We start from the raw sequence: 12424 nt of genomic DNA, 5'->3' as shown, positions 1-12424 counted from the left end.
AATTTCTAGGTTTCTTTCAAAGGCATCCTTGTGTAAACTGCATTGCAATAATCTATTTTGATGGTGATCAGTATAAAGATTAATGATACCAGATCTGTCCTATGTAAGATGGATAATATTAAATCATGAGTAGCTGAAATAAGATATCCATCACTTATGCTCATTTGAGCATTCACAGACCAGACAGAATACAGAAGTACCTCAAGCTGTCAATCTGCTTGTTCAGGATAAGGGTTTTCCCCAGAATAGGAAAATAACCTTTCAAAAGACAGTCATCAGCAAAAACAATACATTCAGTCTTGTCTTGATTCAGTTTTAGTTTGCTATGCCTTATCCAAGCAATAATCCAGTTAAAAGAGTTCAAAGAGTAATTTTGTATCCATACAAATTTCCTAGCTAAAAAACCTTATTCTTTATTAACAATAGATTATTCCTTTTGTGTAATTATCATAATAAATAAATCAGAATAATTTTGTTAGAAAGGCTACTTCTATATCCATCACTAATTAATTTGCTTTTGTAATTTAAGTATCTCTAATAATTTGTACATTATAATTTATTTTTTAAATTAGTCCAGTGATAATATTTGCATCTTTCATGTATACGCCTCAATATTTGTGTAAAATGAAAGGGAGACGGGAAGATTTATAAAAAAAATGACCAGGGAATTAGGTTTGGAAAATACAAATGAGAAACATACATAAGATAATAACATATAATCTATACTGGAAAAAGGCCTTGTATGAATCAGTAAGAATCATAGCCTAGCAAAGTCATACATGCAAGAAACACTACATGTAGTTCAGAATGCAAATTTGTTTGTATGTTCTATCCAACATTACTTTTTTATATTCAAGAATCTGCCACCAGGTTGACAGCTGCATGTTCATTTGGACATTTACTAAGGATTGCATGATCACACAACAAGACTTTCTTGATTCCACACAGCAAATAGTTTCACTAAGCTGCAAACCATTTGTCTTCAGATCAAAGCAAAACACAAATGATATATATTTCCAGGGTGCAATCTTTAGCACTGAGCCTGAGGCCTATTTGCTTTAATATGTATTCAAAGTCCTCCATGAACAGCTTTGAGCAGCAACTTCAGTTGAAGGAGTTGTAGATACCTGGATCCTTTTGCGTGCATAGAGCTATCTCTTTCACTGTAATAACTGAACAAATCCAAACAAAAAAAATCAGTGTACATACATGTACACAAGATATATATATAAATAAATACACCTTGTGTACTGTATATTCTAGTGATGTATATTTCAGAAGTTCAAACATACTCATTCTGCAACAAAATCAAGGAATCTTATGTCATTTAAATATGAGTCCATTTGTTATTGCATGAACTCTTGTAGATGACAAAATACTTGTTTCTTATAACTAAACTCCATGAACTTTGTATAAATGTTTATTGCCAGCCACCCCCAATCTGGGTTTATATCAAATGGATAGACTAATCAACATGTTCATAATTAAGAATTCTAAATGCCAAATTGAACTGATAAGCAGAAAAATTTGGCCTACTTGATATTTGCATTCTTTACTAAAGGACATATGTGGCATTAACTAATTTTAGTTATTTTTAAAAGTATCATAAGATCTTTGTGGTAGTAATAGATGTATGCCACATATGGTCCTGTAGCAAAGAATGCAAATAGATATGAATATGAGAATTATCTGGAATGATAAGAGACAAAACAAACCAGATTGTATACTATCTATAAATAACCTACATCATTTGCATAATGAAATTTTAGCACACATGACATCATATCTTCTATTAAACCCCTATACTGTATGAAGAAAAGAAAATATTAAGCTTGATTTGTCTTTATCCCACATGGGATGCACTTGTAGGTACATCAGCCAAAAAACAAATCACATTCAGTTCTATGGTAATAAATATGGCTAGATTACATGCTTGTTACAGTTTACTTACTCAATGGGGAATCTTTTATCAGCTTTTGGAAACGCAAAACTATCTTCCATTGCATAATATTAATTTGGTTTAAAAATAATTATTTTTCAAAATATGAAGTAGTTGAACAAAAAATACAACAGATTAATCCCAGTTTTACATTCACTGAAACAGAAATCAATATATAATATGAATTTAATATACAGCTTCTAAAAAGCCTCTCATTAAAGTTATAATCAGGAAACCTGAGATTTCTAAGCAAATGTCTTTGTCATAAATCTCATTTGTGCTAAACTGAACTCTGCTATAAATTTTAAAAGTTTATGAAATGAGAAAACTTACTTTGTTTCCTCCTGTTACAAACTGCTTACAATGCGATCTCACAAACTGAGGGTGAACAGCAACAATCTGAATATAATGGAGAAAAAAAAATACATTTGTATTGTGATGCTAGGAATACAGTGGTGCCTATTTAATGAGTTGCTGAACATGTAGTACTTATGACCAGTCCTCAAAATTTCACTTATTGCAGCATCCCGTCAATCATGCAATTATGATCTGGGCACTAATAATAATAATAATAATAATAATAATAATAATAATAATAATAATAATAATAATAATAATAATAATGTTTTAATTTGTATACCGCCCTTCTCCCGAAGGACTCAGGGCGGTGAACAGGCAGATAAAATATAAACATACACAGTAATTAAAACAACCCTTAAAAAACTGATTTAAATTTGCCCAAAAATTTAAAATAACAATACACCCCATAAAATTACAAAAATTTAAAAACCCATCAAATTCAATTAAAATTTAAAGGTAAAATCAAGCTAGTCCAGCCATACGGAATAAATAGATTTTAAGTTCACGGCGAAAGGTCCTAAGGTCAGGTAGTTGTCGAAGCCCGAGTGAAAGTTCGTTCCACAGGGTCGGAGCCCCCACAGAGAAGGCCCTCCCCCTGGGGGCCGCCAGTCTACACTGTTTGGCTGACGGCACCCTGAGGAGTCCCTCTCTGTGGGAACGCACCGGACGATGGGAGATAGAGGCTGGCAGTAGACGGTCCCGTAAGTAGCCCGGTCCTAAGCCATGGAGGGCTTTAAAGGTGGTAACCAATACTTTGAAGCGCACCCGGAAAACAACAGGTAGCCAGTGCAGTCTACGCAGGATAGGTGTTACGTGGGAGCTCCGAACCGCTCCCTCAATAACCCGCACAGCCGCATTCTGGATTAGCTGAAGTCTCCGGGTGCTCTTCAAGGGGAGCCCCATGTAGAGAGCATTGCATTAGTCCAGGCGAGAAGTTACGAGAGCATGAGTGACCGTGCATAAGGCATCCCGGTCCAGGAAGGGATGCAACTGGCGGATCAGGCGAACCTGATAAAAAGCTCTCCTGGAGACGGTCGCCAAATGATCTTCAAAGGACAACCGACCATCCAGGAGCACGCCCAAGTTGCGTACCTTCTCCATCGGGGCCAATGACTCACCCCCGACAGACAGCCGCATCTGCAGCTGACTGTACTGAGGTACCGGCATCCACAGCCACTCCGTCTTGGAGGGATTAAGTTTGAGCCTGTTCCTCCCCATCCAGACCCGTACGGCTTCCAAACACCGGGACAGTACTTCGACAGCTTCACTGGCGTGGCCCGGGGTGGAAAAGTACAACTGAGTATCATCAGCGTACAGTGGTATCTCACCCCAAAGCCACTGATGATCTCACCCAGCGGCTTCATATGGATGTTGAACAGGAGGGGTGAGAGAATCGACCCCTGAGGCACCCCACACATGAGGCACCTTGGAGTCGATCTCTGCCCCCCTGTCAACACCGTCTGTGTCCGGTTAGAGAGGTAGGAGGAGAACCACCGATAAACGGTGCCTCCCACTCCCCACCCCTCCAACCGGCGCAGCAGGATACCATGGTCGATGGTATCAAAAGCCGCTGAGAGGTCTAATAGGACCAGGGCAGAGGAGTAACCCTTATCCCTGGCCCTCCAGAGATCATCCACCAGTGCGATCAAGGCTGTTTCCGTACTGTATCCGGGCCGGAAGCTGGACTGGAACGGGTCTAGATAGACCACTTCATCCAGGTACTGGGGTAGCTGACATGCCACCACAATCTCTACAACCTTCGCTGTGAAGCGAAGATTGGAGACTGGCCAGTAATTCCCTAAAACAGCTGGGTCCAGGGAAGGCTTCTTGAGGAGAGGTCTCACCACCGCCTCTTTCAAGGCAGCGGGAAAGACCCCCTCCCGCAAAGAAGCATTTGTAATCCCCCGGAGCCAGCCTCGTGTCACCTCCTGAGTAGCCAGTACTAACCAGGAGGGGCACGGATCCAGTAAACATGTGGTGGCATTCAGCCTACCCAGCAACCTGTCCATGTCCTTGGGAGTCACAGGATCAAAATCATCCCAAACCACCTCAACAAGACGGGTCTCGGAACCCTTGCCTGGATCTACCCAATTTTGATCCAATCCGTCCCGAAGCTGAACGATTTTATCGTATAGATAACCGTTAAACTCCTCAGCACGCCCTTGTAGGGGGTCCTCCCGCCCCTCCTGTTGAAGGAGAGAGTGGGTCACCCGAAACAGGGCGGCCGGGCAGTTATCTGCCGACGCAATGAGGGAGGAAACGTAGGAACGTTTCACATCCCTCAGTGCCACTAGGTAGGTCCTGCTATAGGACCTAACTAGTGTCCGGTCAGCCTCAGAACAGCTGGATCTCCAGACACTCTCTAGGCGTCTTCTCCGACGTTTCATCTCCCTCAGCTCCTCGGAGAACCAAGGAGCTGGTTGAGACCGACGCCAGGTCAGAGGCCGCAAAGTCACGACACAGTCCAAAGCTCCAGCCGCGGTCTGTTCCCAGGCCGCAACTAGTTCTTCAGTCGTGTCGTTTGCACTTGATGTGCAATTACAATGTCACAGCAACCTCCAATCATACAATTGTCTTTTATGTTCTTCATAACTAGCATTTGATAGCAAGGTCAATGGGGAAACCAGAAAGAGGTCCTAAATTGATGCAATGTTTCACTTAACGACATCCCAGGATTTGCTTAATGATGACAATTGAAATTGCCAAAAATGCTGTTGACAAGTGGTACAACTATGACATTGTGCTTTACAACAGCGCAGCTTAGCAACTGAAATTCTGATCTCAACAGCTGTCTTTAACTGACTACCTATAGCTGTTATTTCTTCAAAAAGAAAAAACAAATATTATTTCATATAAAATTATATACAGTAATATTAACTAAAATCAACTGTCTGAACTTAAAATCGATACTACTTTCTTTTGACCCTACCAATTTTCTTTGTCCTATTACAGGATGTCAAACTCGATTTTGTTGAGGGCCGCATTAGAGTTGTGGTTGAATTTGGGGGGTTGGGATGGCCGGCACAAACAAGCAAGCAGCGCAACAGGGCCTGCCCCTCCATCCAGTCTGCTGGAGCTTACTGCACCGGGGGAGTGAGAGTCCCACAGAGCCCACTGATGCTTAAGTGGGGAGGAGGGGGAGAGCAGCGAGGGTTTGTGCCAGCCAGCCAGGTGGGAAGTAGGTCAGGCAGAGCTGGCTGGCTGAGGAGAGGGGATCATGGCTGCTGAATGGCGCCTGCCGCCACCAGCTTGGGTGCCCCAGCTGTGTCTGAGCTGAAGAAAGCAGAAGTGCAGCAATGGGACTACCCTCAAAAATAGCTCATTTCCAAGTACCTCATTTGCATGCAGATGCTCCATTTGCATGCAGGCGGGCGGGGTCCACGGGACATGCAAATGCCCCATTTGCATGCAGGCAGGGTCCATGGGACAACAGGGTGTCATTCCTCCCCGGAGCAGCAAACTCCGGCAGGCTGGACATGAGTTGAAGGCTTTATTCCTGTACTCAAACCGTAAGGCCGGTACATGTGAGTAAGCAGCACACTGGCCATGGACAGCATTGGTTCCTGCACCCGGACTTAGATCAGACCCGCAGGGCCACCCTGAAACCAGCAAGGGACCACCCAGCTGGTCCCGTCCCCATAGCATACACATAGGAGTTGGTGAGCATGCAGGGTCTTGCGTCCTGGTTGAAAGGAACATGCTCAGAATGCAGTGAGCCAGTGGGAGGAGACAGTCTTCAGGAACGCCATGCCCAATGCACATTCACTGCCTCCTATCCATGAGCACAGGGTGTGGGGCAGAGCCAGCCCCTCACTGGCTCCAGGGTGACCCCGCAGATCTAAGGCTGACTTTCTGGCCCAGATGGCCACCACCAGGTTGTAAATCAGTACCCAGTTGGTCTGGGCCGGGATGAGTAACCACGAACCAGTCCTTCACTGTTTCCAGGGTGTCTCTGCTGGCCGGATCTAACCACATCGCAGGCTGAATCTGGCCTGTGGGCCTTGAGTTTGACACCCCTGTCCTAGTATCATCCAGCTTTGCAGAGTATCATTCTGGCTAACAGTACTAAGGCCAAGAAAGATGGTAACCAACTGAACTGTTAGTTCCACAACTGGATTCCATCCTATTGTGCCCTACGCAACATGGCTCATAGTACAACATACATTGATCTGATGATGGATATCTATAAAACAGTATAAATCACAAAAGATCATTAGGTAACTGTTAATTTTATCAAGTCAGGAGTAGTTTGTTAGTTATTCCTATCTTATCGGAATACGTACAACTATTTTTACATAACAGTACTGTCAGGGTTCCAAGTAATATCCCCAACAAAAGAAGACTCCGAGGCTTGAAATTCCTCAAAGTTTCATTTTATTAGAGATATCATATTGCCACATCTGAGAAAACTGAATCTGAAAGCTTCCAGGTTTTCCCCACCCAAAGGAAAGTCCAAGTTCCTGCCCAGCACCCACATGTCCATCACATGGTCCAATCAAAGCACCATCCCAACTAGAGATGCCTCCCAGTTACACCCCTCCAGGTGCAGGGCAAGATGTCCTTGACTCTCTGAAAAAGGAATGTTATTATGACTATATATCAGTGATGGCTAACCTTTTCTGGACTGAGTGCCCAATGTGCATGCACGCCCACGTGAATGCACAAGCGTGCACCCGAAGCCCCAAAATGCAATGTACTCATGGGCCCCATACATGGGCCCTGCCCCCTTATGCATGTGCGCCCCCACACCCCCCACACCCCTTGCACACACAGCCCCCCACACATGCCCCGCCCCCCGTATATGCACGGTAGAGACCTGATGACCAGCTGGTCAGGGGACATGTGTGCCATGCACAGGAGAGCTGAACTGGGGTGATGGCTCGCATGCCCACAGAGAGGGCGCTGTGTGCCATGTGTGCCTTAGGTTCGCCATCACGGCTATATTTCATTCCTGCTCCATTTTCCCACAGCACTAAATGTGGCAGGCCTGAAAGCCCAATGCAAAAAATATCTTCCAGGCCTGACAAGTACTATATTGTTGAAAATAAAGTAAAATATTTAAATAAATTGAAGAATATAATAACATAAAGAATAAATTAAAATAAAATAAATTATTTACTTTAATTGGACAATCAAATGTTTCATGGAATTCTTCTCCTGTGTATAATCCAAATACCTGCACCTGGAATAAATAATGTTTTTAGTATTGTATTGATTTATCTGTTATTTAATTAAAAAGGTCAAAAGAATTATCAAATATATCCAATTATACTTCAAAAAAACAAAAAACAAAAAAACAAATGGCAGCAGTATTTTAACCATTTGAAGTTATTTATTTATTATTTATTATTATAAATATTAAACAATGGTACCTTTAAAGCTATAAACTACACGAACCAGATAATGTGAGGAATTTCCTCTTTTGACATGGTGCTTCTGATAAAATAAAATGACTGCACCACTATTTTTACTATCTTTACTCTCTTTCCTCATAGTCATACCAAAACCCTTTTATTGCTTCAGGTATATGAGTTAGTGGGATTTTAATTACTGATGCTGTGTTAGAGAATAGAATATTTTATTGGTCAAGTGTGATTAAATACACAATGAATTTGTCTCTGGTGCATAAGCTCTCAGTGTACATCCAAAACAACAAAGTAATAATAATCATAGTAACAAAAGATAATAATCATAATCATAATGATGCCAACAGAGAAGTAATAGAACAGATGAGAAAGATAAAATTAATATAGCCGTATTAAATGGATAATATACTCAGACATAAGACAGAACTGTGGAAATTAAGTATTCGACAGAATGAAGGAATGAGGAAAAAAACGGTCTCTTGTCTAGTTGTTTTGGCATACAATGTAGCAGCATTTTGAGGGGAGGAGTTGAAACAAGTTTATTTACAGGATGTGAAGGTTCTTTAGATATTTTCTCAGCCCTGTTTCTGACTCAAGCAGTATACAGGTCCTCAATGGAAGGCAGGCTGATTGCAATAGTTTTTTCTTCACACCCAACTATTTGTTGAAGTCTGTATTATGTCCCGTTTGGTTGCTATACCAAAACGGACAGTTATAAGTACAAATGATAGACTTAATAATTCCTCTGAAGAACTATATCAGCTCCTGGGACAGTCTGAGCTTTCTGAGTTGGCACAGAAAGAACATACTTTGTTGTGCCTTTTTAATGATGGTTCTAATGTTAGGTTCATGATTTGACATTTTCATTCACATTTCAGAAGACATGCACATTTGTACTTGGTAGACTGTTCTATACTACTTTGCTTTGGCATAATAGATAATATTAATTTAGATCTGCCTTATTACTTGCCACATTATCCATTCTATCATTCATGTAACAAAAGATACACAGAATCTTGGGCTTTCTCTATGGTGGAACTGATGAGGACAAAATAATGTTTTGCTGTCCGATCATTTTTCCCTTAATGTGTGGTACTCTTTTTTTCAGCTTAAAGTTCTGTGTCAAACATTCAAAGTTATGACAATAAATGTATGAAAATTCTCTCTTTTAAATGATGACTACTAAGTGAAAATTAGCTTGATTATACTGCAGCTCATACAACGTAAAGTTTTTGCAATGGTCTATGGCTACACATGTAATGTACCTAAATCTGAAACTTAATACTGTTAAAATAAGTTTAGCTAGATACAATAAGCTTGTTGTTTAATTTGATATGAACCTGTCAAACAATTCAATAATAAACAAGTTTGGACCACTTCAATCACTCAGACCTTGAGGAGTGGTATCAAATGCACGCAATATACAAGCAATATTATTTCCTGGAAAGGCATCTGAATAGATTATAACAGAGTTTTATCACCCTGAATTACTATTAGTCAAGGTTGCTGCACACTTAAAAATAAACAAATAAAGACATTCTAATAAGTGAAGAAATCAATCCTCAAAATCACTAAAATGTCACAGCTCCCTTTGTTCCTGAAAAACATGGGTAATTGTTGGCTGTGCAAAAAAATGATGCATGTTCCCAATTGAGACAGAGGGTGCCACATTTTTTAAAAGAAACAGGGTGTGTGCATGTGTTATTGATTTCACATTTCTTTAATGCTGTAATAGTTCACTGACTATAAAGCCTGATAGATGGTGACTGCTTATCAAAATATTCCAGAAGTAGCAAACATAAAAGTTTTAAAATATATATGGATGAAAAACTACCAGTCCATAGAAATTTTGCACACAGGAATCCAATTTTCTGGATTTATACCAAAGAAGCATTAAGACACATTCTTGCAGGAACATCAGACTAGTCAGTGAACTATAACTGGCACCACAGCAATAATTGCAGTGACATGTGCCTCTGCCATAGCTGTTAATCAGCTTAATACCAGTAACAGTATTGACATTTTTTGTAATTACTTTTCCAAAAGTAGATTTGAACCAAATATATATGACTTTAATGATGAGCTTTCTGAAGTGTGTTTGGTAGTAAGGCAGATGCGCTAAGGTAATGTTATTATAGAATTTCACTGTACACAGATCTTCCAGTGGTCTGGAAAAATAACACTGAAGGACCTTTACAGATAAAGAGGAAAAAAAAACTTGCTCTTGATGTACCTTGCCATCTTCAGAACACACACCCATGTGCTCACCACTTTCATCAAGGCTAATCTGATTGATCTTGACTGGACTCTGTTGAAAGTTAACAATCAGAAAAGAAAAAATAAATTAAGAAAGAAGTATCACCTACAATAAGCAAATTGTTTCAGCTTTCTGTTCAAGATAAAAACTTACCTGCTATGTCCTCAACTCAAGTTCAGTACTGTCCATTATTTATATATAATAATTTATTAGAATTGTAGAAAAGATAGCACATAAATGTGTATCCACAAGATTTGTCTACTATTCCTACTATACAATAGTTATCAATCTTTTCTATCTTCACAAAACACTATTTTAATCTATCTACTAAGTATCCCTTACTTACAAGGGATTCTTGAGTATAATTTAATTATGATATATTCACTGTACTTCTAGCACTCTGCACATTAGAGGAATGATCAGCAACCGTAACCCAACTTGCCCATTATTACACATAGTCCTTATGACTGGTCAGTTAGCTCAGACCCTGAAAAGACTACTTGACACAGATTTGAATTTCCAACAGCTGCCGTCCCCTATGAACACATGACTGCATTTTGGGTGCTTGGCAACTAGTCTGCATTTATAGCCATTTGGTGAAATAGATTATAAAATGCACACCAGAACAAAATGTGTATCCTTTTTAAGATGTATATATCAAATGTGAGAGGTCTATTAAATTAAATTATTCATATAAGTCTTAACTCTTTGCCTCACAAATGACTGGGGTTTTTTCATGCCAGTGAATTTCTATGAAGCTTGGGAATCCAATATTTCATTGAAATCTGCTCTTATTACTATTTTATCATAAATATGCTCATTCAAGTGTTGGAAACATTCATAAAACTTAAAACTTAATATCCGAATATAAATTAGTGTCAGCCTCCACTCCAATCTTCACTTCTATTTGTGCATTTTATATTTAGTAGTTAGAGTGCAATGTTATTAAGTTTAGTGTAGAATAGCTCATGGACTTAAGGTGTATTACTATCCTATACAGGAAAGGAGAAGAGGGCCCTTTAAGAGTGTCATCTGACATAAAAAGGGGGAGGGTGAGAAAAGGTTTGAAATCAACATGAAGACCAGATGCGCGGGCTTTTCAACGAAACCTGCATTCCTGACATGCCAAGCAGCTGGAGACCTTCGGAAGAAGTTTACCACGGGGGCCAAGAGGGAGCTGGCATTGGCCCAGCCCTGCCTGACCTCTTGTGGGTAGGAGGGACTAATGAGGGGATATGGGATGTTGGCCATATTTGTCTCAGATTCAACTATCAATTTCTTTATTTTCAAATGAAGTCAAGGTGTTTTCTTTCCTAAATATAATCAGAGACAGTCTGACATTTAGTTGAATCCCACCACCATGTCGACCAACCAGGATTTAAATTTAAATACCGAGGGGGGTCGAAAAGAAAAATTCTATGAGAAGCCAGCCAAGATCAAATGGTCGTTAGGGGTGGACAGTCTGCCAGACCCTGAAGAGCTTCCTTCTGGAGTGACTACAAGAAGAAAGAAAAAAGAGAGGCTGTCAGATTGGCAACGAGAGCAGGAAATCAGAGATAAGCTCCAGTTAGATGAGGTGTTACGTCTATACCAAGAGGTGAGAGAGAGGCAAGCAGCTCACTGAGGGGTGAGGGGGATGAAGATGAAGGAACTGCCAGGGGAGCAGCTGGGGGAGTGTCCTACCGTGAAGAGGTTTTGGAGGAAAAAGAGCCAGAAACCCCTTTCCCAGAGGCAACCGAGTCTGATGAAGGACAGGTGCCACCTGCTGGCCAAGTGAGGCTGCGCAGAGGAAGGAAAAAGCCAAAAATCACCACCACCCCCGGTCTGGAAAATTCGATGGAGATGCCAAGGAGTTAGGGTTGTTCCTGGCATTAGTGAATAATCATATTATGGACTGGGAGGAAGAATATTGGTCGGAAGCAGCGCAGGTTAGGGCCGTGACCCAAAACCTAACGGGAAAAGCGGCTGCCTGGTTTGTGTCGTTATACAAGGGACACTCCCCTTTACTGGAAAACTACGATCACTTCATGGCCGCCCTGAGGAGGAGATTTGAGGACCCCCTGGCAGAGCAGAAGGCCAAAGGCCGAATGAAAACCATCAGACAGGGGAGGAGACCAGTGGCTGACTACAACCAGGAGTTTAGTGAACTGGTTCCCCTGATGAGAGGACCCTTCCAGACCCTTCTGGATATTTACAAAGATGGCCTGAATGGGGACCTGTATGCACTGTGCCAGGCGCGGGCCTCTCCAATCACACTGTATGGCTGGTATACCCTGTCAGCGGAGATGGAAATCGAGTTGGCAAAGGATTGCAGTTGGGCTGAGCGCGCTGGGAGGCAAAACCCCGCCCATTTCCCTAGAGGTTCTCCAAAGGACTCCCCTACTTCTGAGAGTGGGAGGCAATGATCCACCGCATGCTTCAGATGTGAAAAGGAAGGCCACCAAGCGGCTGACTGCCGAGTGAAGCTGGTGCCAAAGAAAACCCCTAGTGGTGGAAAAGGAC

General features: G+C 41.3%; 1 protein-coding gene across 4 annotated transcripts in view; it reads right to left on the bottom strand.

Annotated features, from left to right (window-relative positions):
• VPS41 (VPS41 subunit of HOPS complex) overlaps positions 1-12424 on the bottom strand; it is a 259609-nt gene that overhangs the window by 130148 nt on the left and 117037 nt on the right. For all 4 annotated transcript variants that reach the window (XM_058179680.1, XM_058179681.1, XM_058179683.1 and 1 more), the window contains 3 exons: positions 9899-9973; positions 7419-7481; positions 2273-2338 (listed from right to left, as the gene is read on the bottom strand). In XM_058179680.1, the coding sequence (XP_058035663.1) occupies positions 2273-2338; positions 7419-7481; positions 9899-9973 (204 nt within the window). The remainder of the gene's footprint in view (positions 1-2272; positions 2339-7418; positions 7482-9898; positions 9974-12424) is intronic.

This window comes from Ahaetulla prasina, chromosome 4 (assembly GCF_028640845.1).
Source record: "Ahaetulla prasina isolate Xishuangbanna chromosome 4, ASM2864084v1, whole genome shotgun sequence".
NCBI lineage: Eukaryota > Metazoa > Chordata > Lepidosauria > Squamata > Colubridae > Ahaetulla > Ahaetulla prasina.
Note: the sequence above shows the minus strand (reverse complement) of the source record. Positions and strands in the feature narration are given on the sequence as shown.